Consider the following 18,833-nt stretch of genomic DNA (forward strand, 5'->3'; position numbering starts at 1 on the left):
GATATGCAATCCCCCTTTTCAACACACAAATAAATCAAATGACTAGGACAGTCTATTACTACAAGGTGCTCAAACTTCTCTTTTCCATGGCAAATATCCATGGCAATGCAGTTTTTAGTACCCTACCACAATAGGTGCATTATCAACACTAAGTACCAAACAGTTTTTTTAAAAGGAATTCTATACTTTCTGGTTGTTCAGAAGAAGATGCACAATGCTGTACCATGTGTACATTAAACTTCCAATGATGGCATTGAGTGCAAGCTGCTTTTAATTTCACAATTTATTTTAGGAAGGTCACCACAATGGAATATAATTTGGAATAACTTCAATTACAGCCATTTGTTGCAATCAAATATGGCCCTAACTTTTCTTTCCCTAGATGTGCAATTTCACTAACAATGCTTGTTTTTGTTCTTCAATGACCACATTTTTTTGCTGTTTCAATACTAGGAACATATTTCTAAGCAATGCACCTTCATGATTCGAGAAACTAAGAGGAAGAATTATGTTCCGTGATAAACAAACAGAAATATACATACGACAGTATCAAGTTTAGTAATAATGCTACATCTATTTTTCTGCATTCCTTGCTATGCAGTGCAAGTTGTTCCTATGCTTATTTGTTTGCAAATGTATGAATACATTGTTTCCCACCACCTGAAATTAAAATCACATCTATATACACTATACAAAGCACACGTTTTGCCTTTTCCAGATTTACAACACATGGAAAATCTTGCAAGCATGTCTTCTCAAATTTTACATCAATATTTTTTTAGCAATTTACCTTTACACCCATATATACACAAAATTTATGAGAAACACTGCAGTCACACATAACAGACAACAATGTTATTTGTTTCCCACGTTCCAACTTCTATGCAGTTCATGCAACACACAGACTAGTACACCTGACAGCCCATTTGTTAAAAATAATAAGCAGAAATTTGCAGAATTTATAAAAAAAAAAAAATCTGAATTTAATAGCAAATTTTCCACAACAAAATAGTAAAACCATTTTGTTGTGAAAAAAAGATGGAGATAAAACTATATTATGATTTGGAAATGCAGGATGGGTCAATATGAGTTAAAAAGGTGGATTCCCCATCTTAAATCTAAAGAGTTGACGGGTATGAATGTCATTTATTAACTCATTATTACATCACACTTTCCTATCAGATTTTGGCGTCTTGTATTAAAAACTTACATGTAGCAACCTTCTCCAGAATGTTCTCACAAAACATATAACAAGAAATATAACTATGTAACACAAGGGATTGTATCACCCAATGAATGCTGAGTTAAGTAAGTATACTTTTTCAGTCTTTCTAGATGTTTTCTGCATTTTGAAGAACTTTAAACATGCCTATTATCATCATGTCAGCCCATCAGTCAATCCTCATGTAATAACTCGACTCCTACAGTAAAGATTTTCATAAAATTTTATATTTTGCCCTTTCAGAAAAACTGATCAAACCAATCCAAATTTCATTATATAAAATTATATCAACAGAAATTTGAAAAAATCATTATTTATTTGTCCACCTGCACAAAATTCATCCACTCCCCGTGGATGAATTTTCATGAAATTTTGTGTTTGGCTCTAAAATGATTTCTCAAGCCATCCAAAAATTTCATTAAAATTGAACTGACAGTAATCTGGTGATTTTTTTTCTTTTTTTTAATGCATATTACATAGGCTATCCAAATACCATGTTATCAGTCATAGATTATTACTATTTGCTAATGTGCCTGAAATGTAACACTTACACATTAACTAATTTGTTCTGTTTTGACATGGATTTTCTGCATTTAATTCTATATTTCCATGTAATTTCTTCCACGTTTACGCAAATGTTTTGTAATATCACTCTACAAAACCATTATCACAGCTATAACTCTAACTCCCTCTAGTTATTATGTTAAAACATGCAGTAATGTTGATTAATTTAAAAAATCTACAAAAGGGATTTTATAATAATAATTTTTGTTTTATTTAAGAATGTCATATAAACTGCAACAAACTACATTCACACCAATAACATTTAAAATATTATTCCAAAGCAATATAAATCAAAAACAATCATGTTTTTGATTTATAAGTTCATTTTAAGTTTACAAATATAAAAATAAACATTTTCCATCAATTTATAATATAAAAAGACAAAATTCACCTGGTCATGATGACTAGCTGGTTTTTTGAGCAAGTGTTTCACTGCATTAATAACTTCAAAACATATATTTTCACCTTCCTTATCACAATCTAGCCAAAGAATAAGATAGTCACAGCCACGAGCCTGCAATATAAAAGTAAATACTTCTATTTAATCTTTATATGGTACAGTGAATAGCTTAAATGTAGAACCCATTTTGTAGTAGAATATATTATTTAATCTAGTGGTAAAAAGTAAAATTTCTTTTACAGATTATTACAAAACCCACAGCAAGTACATCTTGGCTACAATATGGATCACTGATGTGTGAACAGCTCACATACATATCTCTGAATTCTTCTTATATCGGTGCTGAATAAAACTTACTCAGCATTGACATAGGCATATGACATATGCATATTCTGTACTTTAAAATATAAATGATCTACAAACAATCTCATATATAATAAGTAACGGCAGTCAAGCCTGATAATGCTAAAAATGCAATCATACTGCAAGAAGATACTATGAAATAATATGTAGAGTATTTTACACATTACTTTACAATTTTCATACATAAGCAGACAGTAAATTACTGATAGGTTCAATGCATTATTTCTCTAAATTAGATTGATAAAACTTTTCTAAGTTGTTAACTGTTACACTAATCTATGCAATTAATAACATTACTTGCTAAGTCTTGAATGAATTCATACTAATTTGTTTAATCATCGGAATTTAAAAAATTTAATCTTAAAAACATTCATTTATGAAAATGGTGTTTTACACTTATACAATGCATTCACCACATTCATAACAAGATGCCTCACTGGTACAGCACCCTTTCAAATAAATAAATTGGGTTTGTACGTCCTGTTTTTCTGTAATGGTTCCATGCCATATTACAGAAAAATAAGATGTACAAAACAAACTTTTTTTTTTTTTTTTTTTGTTAGTAATATGTTGTCATCAGGGAGAAAAAAAAAAAACTATTTTTTCAGTGATTACACATCATTACAAAATGTTGTCTCGGTACTGCATTACTTCAACTAAACTTTGAATAACAAGTGATATTACTTTGAGTAGTAATTATAATAAAATTTGATACTATATATTCATTTAATACAAGACAATAAATTTTAAATTCTCAAATTTTTTTTATAAAAGTTCGTTTTAATTTTATTAATGCAATTATAGTGAACTCTATATATGCTAAGTTTACAAATTACTATAACAGTAAAAATCAGTCCTTCTGGACTATCACAGCCTTCTACTATTTTGCTCCATGCTATTCAATTTTCTGTTTGATTAGCCATAGCCTTCATTCTCCTACTTCTTGCTTGACACCATCCATCCATACATATGACATATATGACACCATCTTAAATACCATATATTCTGGCATATAAGTCGACGCTTACTTTTTCCCTTGAAACTTCTTAGTCACATATTTTTCACAGAAATCAACCACCTTTAGAATCATCTTTCAATGCAAAAGAACACACGTCACTGTCAACTTTTTAATTAAATTATTTCTGCTCTTTCTTTTAAAAGTTTACATTGTAACATTTTATAATACTGCACAGTAAACTACAAAAAGCAATAAACATATACAGTACTCCCTTATGTAGTAGTTCATAAAACCCAACCTACAAGCATAGGTGACAAGTGACGTTGCTCAGTAAAGCTGTACATACATACATCAGAGGCCTTGAAAATGTAACTGAGCCAATGAATTTTTGGTACTGTATTGCTAACTGATTTCTCTATAAGCAATGCCTCAATATGGAAGAAAATTTGCTATTATAAATTGACAATTGTGAAAGTTCACTATTTGAGAACTTTCCATTAACTTTTTTGATGCTTGCACAGCATCTAGTAGATGCAAAATGAATGCCAGTATTTCTCTCAGCTATTCATGTTTCGCAGGCAAAACCAAAGCTCTATGGCAAGATTAGGTACTTGTCTCTGGCAAGTGTCTAATCTTTCTGTATGAAGTACTGATACCAAGTAAACACAAAAACATAATGTGTAATGAATTCCACAAATTACTTTTTGTCTGATGAAGAAGATAAACAGATCCTTTAGTTTTAAAAGGTGAATGACAATTCATACTTGGAAGAAATATGTATGTAACATTAATACCAATAAATATATAGGTATTATTCATGTACTTCTAGCCTTTAAGCAAGTACCTTTAATTCATGCTTAGAATTTTATACACAGCATATAAGTAAACATTAAAATTTTAAAGGATTTTTTTTAGCACTTCAAAGGTCAATTTATATGCCAGAATATATAATATTAACATTCACTTTTGCTTTGAATATCTATCTAGCAAAACTTCCTTCACATCCATATCATTAAAAATAAGTTCTTTTTTTTTTTTTTTTTTTTTTTTTTTATGAAAACCCCAAACAAGGTATTAGAACCTATAGTACTTAGTAACATGCTTGGGTTGGAGGTTGAGAAGATGAAAGAAGATATTTTTTGATATTAGACTTGAACTTCTGGGACTGTAATTTTCAGGAAATATGCATGAAGGAAGGTTGTTCCAGAAAACGGCAGTTGAATGAATAAACGAGGAAGATGAAAAGTTGGTTCTGTAAGTTTGAAGTTGGACAGTAAATGGATGTTGGCTGGTGGCGGCATGTGTTCGGACTGTTTTGAAAGAGAGAGTGGGAATTATAGAAGCCAATTCAGAAGAACAGTGCCCATGGAAGTATCTGTAGAAGAGGCATGCAGCAGGAACAGTACATCTATGAGACAGTGAGTGGAGAGAGTCTGTTAGAGATGAGTCCTTAATTAATTGCCCTCTTCTGAATGGAATCTAGAAGCCTGAGAAAGGTTTTTTGGGGGGCACTGCCCCAGATGTGGGAACAATATTCCATGGTAGGGTGGATTTGTGATTTGTATAGAGTCAACAGCTATTTGGAAGAAAAGTAATGCCGAGAATGAAAGAGAAAACCAAGTTTTTTAGATGTAGAGGAAGCACTATTTGTAATGTGGTTGTGCCAAGAGAGATTAGAAGTCAGGGTAAAACGAGATATATCATTTTGCCTAGAAATTGGAGTGTCACAAAAGATAAGCATAGGAGCAGAAGAATCCTTTTTGCGAGATATAAAACAAGACTGAGTTTTAGGATTGAAATCAACTAAGTTGTCTTTGCCCCTCTGTAAAATTAACTGGAGATTGGCATTTAAGGAATTGGTAGCAGATTTTCGAGAAGTTGAAGCTGATTGAGCAGGACAAGGTTTCTCAAAATGGAAAGTGGAATGCAATGTGCTATCATCAGCAAAACTATGGATAGGATTTCCAGTCAATGGAAGAAGGTCATTAATATACAAGAGGAAAAGAGTGGGGAAAAGAACTGAACCTTGGGGGATACCAGCATTAGTGGAGAAGTTAGAAGACAGAGAGCCATCTACCATCACCCTCAGTGGGCAATCAGAGAGAAAACTGGATAACCAATTATAAAAAACAGTTGGAAAACCATAAGATGGAAGCTTGTTTAGAAGACCTTTATGCCAAACACGATCAAAAGCTTTTGAGATGTTAAGAGCAACTGCTTGTGTTTCACCAAACTTTTCCATTGAATTTGTCCATAAATGAGTAACATAAGCCAGAATATCACCAGTGGATCGACACTGACGGAATCCATACTGGCGATCGTTGATCAGACGGAAGGTTTCTAGGTAGATTAAGAGTTGGCTGTTAATTGATTTCTCCATTACTTTAGAAAGAGTAGAAGTAATTGCAATAGGACGATAATTGGATGGGTGGGATTTGTCACCCTTTTTAGGAACTCGCTGGATATGAGCAAATTTCTAAGCAGAAGGAAAAACACCTTTGGAATAAGAAAGTGAAAAAAGGCGGCAAAGAACAGGAGTAAGTTCAGGAGTACAGGTTTTGAGAACAAGTGGAGAAATACCATCAGGACCTGGAGCTTTCTTTGCATCAAGATTCATCATAATCCTTCTGACATCCTTTTGACAGAAGACCACAGGAGGCATTGAATGCAGCGTGTTGGGAATCGTGGGAGGTGTTTTACCAAGATCATTAATACATGAGTTGGAAGAAAAATGGGATGCTAGCAGGTCAGCTTTATCCTTGGCTGAATTGACAACATAACAATTTGGTTTTGACAGAGGTGGGAGCAGAGATGGGCAAAAGTTGCGGCCAATAGCTTTGACAAGAGACCAGAATGCTTGGCTACCATTAGGGCAAGAAGCAAGTTTTCTACTCTTAGTCTGTTCAAAATCTAGTTTGGAATGATTAATAACTGCTTTACAATTGTTGCGAGCTTTGGTTTAGGCAGAAAATGAAACTGAAGAATTGGAAACAAGCCAATTACGATATGCAACGTTCTTCTCTTGAACAGCCTTAGCACATTTATTGGAAAACCAAGGTTTAGATAAAGGACGAGGATTTTAAAGTGGAGTGTGGAATAAAGGATTCCATTCCTACAAGAATAATTTAACTGATACGATCTGAGCAAATGATGACATCAGAAGTTTTGAAACAGTAATCCGACCAAGGAAAAGAAATCTTGCAGGTCATCCCATTTTGCATTCTTGTAATGCCAAACAATACGAGGTTGGGAATAGCCATGAGATAATAGCTCCATTGGAGAAGAGACAATCACCAAGTTGTCATCTGAGGTGCCTAAAGGACCACTCACTTCGACCATATACTTAGAAAGGTTGTTTGTGAGAAAAAGATCAAGTGTGTTGGCTGTATGGTTAGGACTGTCCAGTATCCTTGTAGGTAAATGAACAATCTGTGCAAGGTCATTAGTAATTGCAAAAGCCTCAACATCTCGACCAGCTGGGTCGGTGTGGCTAGAAAACAGAAGCCAGTTGGAGTTGTGAACATTAAAATCACCAAGGAAAATTACCTCACTGTTAGGAAAGTTGGACTGGAGAAAGTCAAGTTGCAAAGAGAGGAAGTCAAAGAGCTCCAAGTGATTAGTGGAGTTGGGAGAACAGTAGAGACAACGGATGAATTTGACACAATGAGGTAGAGAGATTTTAAGCCAGAGAAGATCAAAAAGAGGAGATTTCAAATTACCAAGTCTCTGACAGGGAATATCGGAACGGACATATGCATAAGTACCACCTTTGAGGCGAAAGGAATCATACAGCGAATAATTTGGGCAACTGAGATGAACAGTAGTTGAATCAACCAATAACTGAAATTCTGTCAGAAAAAGTACATGGGGTTTGGCAGACTGCAAGTGGAAATGGACGTCGTTGAGATCAGAATTGAGACCACGTATATTTGTGAAATGAATTAGGAAGTGCTTGGGAGGTTTAGATCTTTTTGCAGATAAGCTTACTATTAGTTTGACAATTCATGGTGTATTCAATAGCAAAAAAAAGTTGGGGGGACATGCTGTATGAAGTAATGAAATTTTTGGATATGGCATACACATGGTAAGAATATACTCAGATCCTTGACATAATGTGGCCTTCAACAATGCCCCCCACATACACACTACTCGGACTCCCTCCAATCACTATCTGGCAGAGTAGAGGTAGCAAGATCATATAATAGCTGATCCGGAAGCCTCCTAAAGATTTACCAATAAGTTCGGTGCGGTGTACTAACTAGCTGCCGGCCTGAGAACACCGTTTTAGACCTGTACCCTCGAAATGTAAGGAAGTTCAATCACTGTTCTTAAAATTCATTTCTTATAATTTTATATTTGATCAATTCCTTTATTTCTTAACCAGCACTCAGCTCCATAGGTTAAAATAAGCTTAAAAACTGTTATAAATAGCTAATTTAGTCTTTTGGCTAATTTCTCTTTTCTTCCAGATGAATTTGTTTAACCTTCCATCACTCTGAGCAAAGAATGAGGAGAAGGATTGATGGCATATACCCCTTAATTTTGAAGGAGGTTGCCAGGGAGTGTACTGAACCATTTAAGTTTATTATGAGGTAATATTCCTTTGGATTGGAGAAGTGCCAGCGTATCACCAATACATAAAGGTGGTTCTAAGAGCAAAGTTGGTAACTACAGACTGGTTAGTCTAACTTCGGTGGTAGGGAAAATCTTAGAAACAATAATAAAGAGACTAAAAATACAATCCAGGGACATTTTGAAAGATATGGCATTCTGAATAACACATAACATGGTTTTCCTAAGGGAAAATCATGTTTAACTAACTCAGTAAGCTAGATGAAACAGTTACCCATCAGTTGGATGTAGGGAACAATTTAAACAGTTAATTTGGATTTTAGCAAGGCAGTTGACTCAGTCCCTCATAAGAGGTTATTTTATAAGCTAGAACAGGTTGGGATTACTGGAAAAATTCTAAGATGGACTGATGGGTGGCTACAGGGCAGAAGGTTGTGGATACTCTTCAGATCGTTGTAACATCAGAAGTGGGACCCCCCCAAGGGTTGGTTCTTGGACCACTGTTGTTTCTGATTTTCATAAATGACATCGACAATGGGAGAGAAGGCTTGATGTCAAAATTTGCAGATGACAGAAAGATTGGTAGAGTAGTTAATGATCGGCACACCTTCAGGATGACTTGAACAGGCTGCAAGAATGGTCAGAAAAATGCAAGATCTTGGACTTCGGCAATAGCAAACCCAAAATATATTATACAGTTGGTGGGGTTAAATTAAAAATGGTACAGAAATAAAAAGGGATCTTGGAGTTACAATACAGGCAGATATGTAGTTTTCTGAGCAATGTAAACAAGCAGCCAGGAAAATCCATGGTGTCCTATCGATGATTTATCGAACATCTCATAAAGATAGGGAGGTCATAATCCCACTGTATAAGATAATTATAAGACCACATTTGGAATACTGTGTTCAAGCATGGAGATGTCATCTGAAAAAAAGTTTCTTGAAAGAGTCTAAAGACAGGCAACTCACATGGTGACATCGGCAAAAGGGCAACCACATGAAGAAAGACTGTGGATACATGGCTGCAGAGCTTGACAACCAGGCACCTCAGCAGTGACCTGATTGAGGTTTATAAGGCTCTGAGAGGGGTTAGTAAAATGAACAAAGGCAGAATTTTCACTGTTATAGAGAATTCCAGAACCCAGAGGCATAAATTCAATTTAATTCATAAATCGTTACTATCTAGTCTAAACCTCTTCAGGGGAAGAGGTTTAGACTAGATCAGCATTTCCCAAACTTTTTTAGTCACAGAACACTTTTCATCTAGCAATATATTCGCGGAACACTTTTCATCTCACAACATATTCGCGGAACACTTATGAAACACAAGTTTAGCGGGAGCCAAAGAAACTGTTGCTAATATTTTATTACATATGACGCACTGTGCATCAGGAGCATCTTTACATCCAACACATGTAAACCCGAAATTCAAATAACTGTCACCATACTTTCATTTTGGTCTTTTATTAGTTATACAAAAGGCTGCGATTGTTCATCCTCACTTTGAAGTGTGACAATATTGTGTTCGTTTTCATCGACCACAGCTGCACTACTAGAAATACTTGCTTCTCATTTTAAAGTTCCTTTTTTCAACCACAAATCCATGGTCATTTATTTTAATAATGATATTTCGAAATACTAATAATTATCAAAAAAAATATATACAAGGAAGTGAGTTTAGTTATGATATTGGTTCACTTGTCCCTCAACCCGTGGAAGAAGGACAATGCCTTGCTTCAACTCCAGACTAACACATCACCCAGACTGAATACAGATGCCTGCATGGCACCTAGTAGATGCAACATGAATATCAGTATTTCTGACAGCTATTCATATTTAGGAGACAAAGCCAAAGCTCTATGTCAAGATAAGACATCTGTTACTGGTGTGTCACAAACACCATGTGGGAACGGGAACTGCCCAGATAAATGCATCTGCTTGCTTGGTATCCGTTATGCACCAAACAAAATATTACCCTGTAATTCATAGTATATCAAAATGAAAACAGAAAATAGTGTATAACCAGTTAGAGAATACTGCTGGACAAAAGTACATGAGAGGATCTGATTTCATTTACAAATTTAAAAAATGAAAGAAAAATTTTAAAAAGTGGCATATATCAGATGCCATACTAGGAACAGAAGGCTAACTGGCTTTTCACACTTAGTCTGTTTTTTTATTTCTGTCTAATCTTCCATTTTCATTAAAGCCTGTTCCTAAATATACAAAATTACACACTTTTTAAATTTTTTGTTATTTAGTTTACACTCTAATTTCCCTACCTCTCCCAACTTTCGTATTTGTTTCATATAAAATTTCCTACAACCTTTATATAATTTATTCAAAGATTCTTGAAGACTTTACATTTGCCAATGTTTCAATCTGTGTAGATCTGTCATTGTACATGTGTACATCTGTCGTGTGTAGATCTATCATTTTTATATAAACTTTTCATTCCCAATAAAAGATTATCAATAATTGCATATTTCTCAAATTTTAAAAGAGCAAATTTAAAAGAGCAAATTTCAAATAATTTGCCTCAGTACAAATATTTGTTCCTGACACTCCTTGTATAATTAAGTAAATCAAATGTCCACCAAATATTCATCAACTTTCAAGGAACACATGCGGTTCTCTTTTCAGAACACAAATGACAAGCAGCCTGTTAGTGCCAAGTGCTCAATTTCTCCTCTTTTAATACCTTTGCTACTCCAATTATTAGAATTACCATAACAGGGGTATTATCAACACTAACCCCAGGCTATTCAGAAAAAAGTGCTCAATACTGAAGTCTATACAGTTACCAGTCACTTCACAACATATACTAAGAGTAAGTTGCTTTTGCCTTGACAATTATTTTTTTTAATCAGGCAAGGTCATTAAAATGAGATATAGTTTGGAATCATTTTAATTACCGCCATCTGTAGCAAATAAAATATATATATATATATATATATTTTTTTTTTTTTTTTTTTTTTAAAGCTATTTTCTGAGATGTATTAACGATGCAAGTTTGTTTTTCTTACATATCCAAATTTTTTTTCTATTTCACTATTGGGAAACAGATTTCCAAACAACATACCTGTTAATACAACTCAAAGGAAGATTATATTCTATGATAAAAATGCAAATAAACATTTAGCACATATTAAACTATCAACTCCACTTTGAAATGATACATCTATTTTTGCATTTCTTTCTATGCACTGCACATTGTTCTTATGCTTTGTTTACAAATGTCTGATTACTTTACATTTCCCACCACTTGAAATTGAAAAATCACATATACAAAGCAAACATGTTACCTTTATCAGATTTTCTAATACGTGAAAAATTTTGCATATACTGTACAATATATCTGTTACATTTTATTTCTCTGGAATCTCATTGTTAACTAATAATTACAAACATAAGCAAAAATTCAGAGACTTTTTTAAAAAAATTCTAAATTTAGTGGCAAAGCTATAATTTTATTTTTTTATTTTTTTTTTATAAAGACAGAAGAAAACTTATAATGATGAGATGGAGTACTAATCAAAAAAAAAAAGTCTCTCCAGAGTTTAAATCTACAGTTGGCAGTCATGCAATATATGACATGCTGGCAACCTTTTCATTAAAAATGATGTTCAAACAAAAAAAAAAAAAAAAAACGTAAGGAAGTTGCCAAAACTGGTCTACTTATTCAACTCTAGTGCAACCTAAAATAAAATCACACATTTTAAATTGCAATAATCTTGTATTTTTCATGTATAAATACATGAACAATAGTTAAACATAATTTTTTATATTTAACTATTTTAAAAAATTAACATTTATTAACATTCAAAATAAATTCAAAAATTAACATATCAATGACATGAAAATTAAAGATAAATTGTATCTGCTGTGGTGTATTTCTGAATGTGGTTTATTAAAGACATACAATTTTTATATGACTTTTTTTTTATCTTATAAATAAAATAAACTTTCAAAACTATCTCTATATAAAAAAATTGCTTTTGCATTTTGCTTTTTTTTTGTTTTTTTATATTGATTTTAACGTGTATATTTAAATAAAATAAAGCAGAATTTGCAACTTTTACATGTTCATAAAGTGTACAAAAACTTATTTAAACAAATAATAGTTCTTCATTATTTTAAGTGATATTCATTGAAGCAAAATTTTGGTACAATGAAATGATTCATATACCCCCAAAAAAGTTAACTGAAATGTGATTTTACCATATGAGTATAGAGAAACTATCAATATTATAGTGTAACATTACACTATAATATTGAGAGTTTATCAACATTATTATAATTTAATTATTATTTCTACTATAATCAATATTGTCTAACTGTTCATTATACACACAAACAAAATGCAATATTTAACTAAATTAAGAACAGGTACACAGCAATATTTAACTAAATTAAGAACAAGTACACAGCAATACAGACTTCCATCCCTTGTGGTGGAGGTTGATAGCCTAAATAAGTTTAAGGCTCAGCTGGACAGGTATTTTGAACGAACAGAGGGGTGAAGTGGAAGTGGGGTTTTTTTTTTTTTTTTTTTGGCTGATGCTGCATAAGCTTGCTTTCTTGCATCAAATGCCTCTACTAATGCTAATGCTAATATTTAACTAAATTAAGAACAGTATGCAAAAAAAGACCAAGCCAAGTAAGATCCAAAATACAAAAAAAACAGTACTTAACTAGAGCAAATAAGTAGATGAGGGAAGGGTGATGAAATAAATCAAGAATAAGGGGTGAAATAAATTAAGAATAAGGGTGCTGTAGAGGAATACATTCCCAAATTAGTTTAGAAATTCCTAATGTTTACCTCCTGAATGGTGTCCATGGCCGAATTATGCAAAATATCACTATATAAGAACCATAAAACATGACCAACCATTGAGTCCCATCTCATCTGAGGATCACAAGGCCTACAATGGTTGTGGAATCACTGCATTTTGGATGTTAAATATCGACACAAATGAAAAATAATCATCAAGCTGATGCAGATGGAATAAGTGTTTTTGGCAAGTATTCAATGAGAAAATAAAATGTAGTAGCAGGAAACACTCACCAAGTAAAGCCAAATTGCAAATAAACAAGAGTTAGAAAGAACCAGTTGTAATACTAATGAAATATTCATACTAGCAACTATATCCTGATTATTTTCTATTTAATTGATTTGCATATTGGCTTTGTTTAGTGAGTGCTTTCTACTGCTATATATATATTCTCATGGCATAAGGGCTCCCATTATGTAAATACATCACATCAATAATCAATATGATGTGATATATATATATATATATATATATATATGATGATGTGATCAAAATAATAAGCACAAATGTGTGTGTGTGTGTGTGTGTGTGTGTGTGTGTGTGTGTGTGTGTGTGTGTGTGTGTGTGTGTGTGTGTGTGTGTGTGTGTGTGTGTGTGTGTGTGTGTTGATTATTTGTCAGTTGCATCAATGCAGTGATCATTGTAGGACTTATGGCTCCATGATCATTGTAGGACTTATGGTCCTCTGACAAGATGGGATTGAATGGTCAGTCTGTTTTGATTTGTTTCTGTTAAACATCATGTTGTTATAGTTTATAATTCCATATATGGTAGTATGCCCAACAATTCAGCCATGAGTGCCATTCAGGGGTGTTACTAATTTTATCGGTTGTAATTTCTAAATTAATTTAGAAAAGCATTCCTCTATAACCCTTATTGTTAACTTATTTCTTTTCCCCCTCCCCCATTTTCTATTGTTGCTCTAGTTAAGTACTATTTTTCTTTGTATCTTATGGCTTAGCCTTTCTGCATACCTATTCTTAATTTAAGTTCAATATTGCTTTATTCAAGCAATATGTTGTTAATGAATGCATTGCAGCTACTGATGTTTACCTTTTACTATACTTTCATTACTTTTCTTACTTATATTCTTTAATACATTAATGTAAACTTAAATTCCCACACACACACAAAATTAAAAATAGAAAAAAAAAATTTAATGTGGATACCAAAAACAGTGTGCGCATTCGTGAACACCAAAAAAGCAAATAAAGGAAAGCTCTGTTTAGCATATAATATTAAAATTAGCCAATTTTGTTTACCTCATTCTGTAAAAGCTTTGGAATTTGCAACTTAGGATTGGCTTCTTTCTTTTCTGTAGGAGCATGGAATAATTCTGCCTGAAAGGAGAATTAATGAGAGGTTGACATTAAACATTGGAGCTGGTATGTACAAAGTCAACTATATAATTTAAATACAAAAACATTAGTCAAAACAGAATAAGAGATTGTAAAATTATTTATTTTACACAGTAATCTGATTTTAAACGATAAACAGGAAGAATTAAAAAAAATACAGTTGGATTACCCAAATCTGGCAACCTTGAGACTGTTTCCAGATTTCAATTAATCATATTATAGTTTAAAAAAATAATAAAATATATATATTTTATTATTTAGGCCCTCGATTTAACAGACTAATTAGGGGAAGGGGTGTCCGCTATTACCGAAAGTCCATTAAATTGAATGTTTAAAAATATATATTAATAACAAACTTACAATGTACAGAATGTATTAAAATGTTATTATAATGTATAAGTATGAATAAAATATTATTATAACGTACATTGAGTAATTTATACACACCACCAAAATTTTTATCATATTAGCATTATCTAGCAGTAAAACAGCCTTTATTTCACGAGAAGGAATTTTCAGCACATTAGGAATAAAATGGTTAAAGAATCACTCACAAAAATATCCACTGTAAACCAGGAATTTTTTGAGTGAGAACATATCACCGGTAACTGGTTTATTAAATCCTTTAAAGCATGAGGTTTTATTTTGCCTTACCAACTACCATAGGCTTATAAATGTATATTATAATAAAATATTATTATAATGTACATTGAGTAATTTATACATGCCACTAAAACATCTGTTAAAAAATTTAAAAATAAATTTACAACAAGAACCAAACTTATTTTAATTAAACACATCAAAAACTATGCAATGTAACTAATGGAGTGTTTCCACCACTTTTTTTTATATTTTTTTTCTTAAAGCTCACACAAAGTTGTTTTCAATGTGAACATTAGTTTTTTCATTTAAATCCATTTTAGAGGGAAAAGAATACTTTAAAATTCTTAAACTCCATTGAATAAAAAACATACAAAAAACGTTAAAAAAGATACATAATATTCAATATTAATACAGGCATACCTCGGTTAACGTTACCTCTGATAACGAAGCTTCGATATAACGAAGTCCACAATTTCAAGCCCCATTTAACATAAAAAAAAAATATTCCAGTTTAATCACCTGAAATCTAAACAAACTGAAGAAATTACGGAAACCTTTGGGGCTTCTCGTGGTTGGTTCGAGAAATTTAAAAAACGGGCCAGGATTCATAGTGTAAAATTAACAGGAGAAGTTTCCAGAAAAACTAAAGGAAATAATTGAACGTGAAAATTTTCCACCAAATTTGGTGTTCAATGTTGACGAAAGCGGTTTGTTCTGGAAACGGCTACCAACAAAAAGCTTCATTTCTATTGAAGAAAAATCAGCTGCTGGGTTCAAAGCAGCAAAAGACCGTTTAACGTTACTCTTTGGATCAAATGCCTCTGGCGATTATAAATTAAAATTGTTATTAATTTACCATTCAGAAAATCCGAGGGCGTTAAAAGGTAACATAAAAATGAATTTACCTTTGTAATATGGAAAGCAAATAGAAAAGCGTGGGTTACCAAGGAGTTATTTACTGATTGGTTTGTTAACCACTTTTGTCCTGAAGTAAAACGGTATTGTCAAAAAAACAACTTTGAAGAAAAAGCTCTTTTGTTGTTAGACAATGCTCCGGGACATCCTACTGATCTTAACGCGTTGGACACATGCATTCCTGTCAAAGTTGTGTTTCTTCCAGCAAACACAACTTCCCTGATTCAACCATTGGATCAGGGAGTAATAGCATCATTTAAAGCTTATTATCTGCGTCGAACATTAAGCAATTTAACTGAACTAGAGGATAAAGAGGAAATGACAGTTAAAACTTTTTGGAAAACTACACCATTAAAAACGCAATTGAAAACATTGATAGTTCTTGGAAAGAAGTCACTAAGAAATGCTTAAATGGAGTTTGGCGCAAAATATGGCCAGAAGTTGTACTAGAAGAAGAAAATAACATCCAAGAAATTAGAAATGAAGTTATCCAGATGGCTCAATCAATAGGTTTCGAAAATGTCGATGAAGAGGATGTTAGAAATTTATTGAATGCAGAAAATGATGGTTTTTCAGTGGAAGATTTAGAAAACCTTGTTAGCAACGAAGACAAAGATAATGAAGACGAAGTTAAAGAAGTTCCTGCCGAAAAAGTGTTAACAACCAAAGATTTAAAAAGGTGCTTAAATGACATTGAAAACGTTTTAAATTTTTTTAGTGAAAATGATCCTGATTTAGAAAGAAGTGTTATTGTTAAGCGATCAGTGTTAAATGCAATAACTCCGTATAGGCAATTGTTAAATGAAAGAGAAAAAAAGCATAAGCAATCAACTTTAGACTCATATTTTAAAATGTGATTTCACTTTGTATGTAAGTTGACTGTTTATTTAATAAAACTTTTCTTTGTTCGAAAAAAAGCTTTTCATTTTCTTTACGTAAGAACGTATCCCTATTCTGGCCATAGTATTTTTACCTCTGAAAACGAAGTTTCGCTTAACGAAGTAATTTCGTGGAACGCATCCTATTCGTTATTCGAGGTATGCCTGTATTAACTTCATTGAAAGAATTACAATTTTCAGAGTCAGAAACAACTCTCATATGGAGGGAGAGACGCTAATTCCTTGCTGGTTGAGGGTTCTGGTTTGTTTGTTTGTTATTTGGTTTTTAGGAGCATTAGCAACTAAGGCCATATTGCTCCGGGATATGCGGTGGTCATTCCCTGACCTTTCTGCATCCTCCGTATTTGGTGGTGACGGGCTCGAACCCCGGTCTAATCAAGAAGCGTGTGCTACGCACTGCTGCTCCTTCCCACCTGGCTATGGAGGCGCCTAAGGGTTCTGGTGAAACAGGTCCAGTTGATGAAGTGGTCTTGAAGAAATCATCAAGCTTCAGTTGCCTTATACCTTGGTGCTGCTTCCTTATTACCGTAAATCGAAATTCTCTAAAATGTTCATAATAAGGAAGCACATCAGGATCTGATGATGATTAATATAATGTATGATGCCATCCATGTTGTCTTACAACAGACGATTTAGGATTAGGTGCAACTGATTCTTCATCTTTGTCATCATCATCGTCCTCTTGTTCTCCATGAAGAACATTTTCCACAATCTCTACCTCAGAAAAAATTTGATAGTCCGGATCACCATCATTTTCGAGCCACTGTTCCACACCATTCTTAGTTGCATTTTTTGTTGCTGGCCCTCAGAAGGGTGTCCCAGAAATTAGATGCATCAACTCTCTCAAAGCCCATTTCAATTTCTACGTCATACAACTTCTTCCAAGCATTGGCCAAGGCCAAGTAAGTAATCTTCATATTTTTCAACGCAGCTGCTAAGTTGAAGATAGCAGACCGGATGTTGTATGCATGAAAATTTTGTAGTGTCCTGGTGCCTCTTGTATCTTCTTCTGCATTTTCTGTTTCATCCAAAACAACCATCACCTCTTCCAAAAACTTCTTCTTATACAACCTCTTACATGCAACAATTACACCCTGATCCATTGACTGTATCAGTGAAGTAGTGTTAGGAGGCAGAAAAACATTTAATTCTCCCATCCCTGGTAAATAACCTCTCAGCATTAGGGTGAGCAGGTGCATTATCTAGCAGTAAAACAGCCTTTATTTCATGAGAAGTAATTTTCAGCACATCAGGAATAAAATGGTTAAAGAGCTAGTCACAGAAAATATTCATTGTAAACCAGGCATTTTTTGAGCGGGAATATATCACTGGTAACTGGTTCATTAAATCCTTTAAAGCACAAGGTTTTTTTGTCTTACCAACTACCACAGGCTTATAAAAAAGGTTCTAAATTTTTCCTTTAGGATAGAAATTTTTTGTCCGTTAAATCAGAGTCCTACTGTGTGTGTGTGTATATATATAAATAGTATTCTTATAATGCAACTTTATTGTGCGCAGTACTACACAAGTCTATTCTACATCAAGAGAAATGTAAAGTATAGTACATAGTAAAGTATCTAAATATATAATTAATCATTTCTAAAATACAGCTCACATAAACACAATTAATGAATGTAATCTCTTCCACAACAGATAATGACTGTTTACATTTTTAGCCGTTGCAACCCTCTGTGCCACTTGTTTTTCATTTAGGCAGCATACTAAACCTGCTAGTTGGTGCCATTGGTAAATTCTATACACCAAAAAAAATAAAACTTATAAATTTAAATTTCTATTTGGATTAAATCAGTACAAATATTACAAATCCTCCAGTATGATATTCACTTTCCATCTCCATCATTAATTATTTTTCAATTGGAAAAGTTTAACCAAAAAAAAAATATATTTTATGGCACCATGCATATCAAAAAGCACCCATGGTAACTTTCCACAGAGTTTCCAGTTTCCTTCTCTTGTCCACTGCACCCCAATTTTGATGATTTTTGGCTGGAAAATTGTTTTTGTTTTCTTTTTCTATGACTGTTACTTATAATGAGGCGCCTCTGTAGCCAGGTGGGAAGGAGCAGCAGTGCGTAGCACACGCTTCTTGATTAGACCGGGGTTCGAGCCCGTCACCACCAA

General features: G+C 33.2%; 1 protein-coding gene across 1 annotated transcript in view; it reads right to left on the bottom strand.

The window, feature by feature from the left end:
* Top3beta (DNA topoisomerase 3-beta) overlaps nucleotides 1–18,833 on the bottom strand; it is a 171,190-nt gene that overhangs the window by 148,989 nt on the left and 3,368 nt on the right. The window contains exons 2-3 of the mRNA XM_090386473.1: nucleotides 14,179–14,256; nucleotides 2,178–2,300 (exon numbers count right to left, since the gene is read on the bottom strand). Of these exons, the coding sequence (XP_090242599.1) occupies nucleotides 2,178–2,300; nucleotides 14,179–14,256 (201 nt within the window). The remainder of the gene's footprint in view (nucleotides 1–2,177; nucleotides 2,301–14,178; nucleotides 14,257–18,833) is intronic.

Source organism: Mastigoproctus giganteus, chromosome 12 (genome assembly GCF_048544385.1).
Source record: "Mastigoproctus giganteus isolate SK-2022 chromosome 12, ASM4854438v1, whole genome shotgun sequence".
Classification (NCBI taxonomy): Eukaryota; Metazoa; Arthropoda; class Arachnida; order Uropygi; family Thelyphonidae; genus Mastigoproctus; species Mastigoproctus giganteus.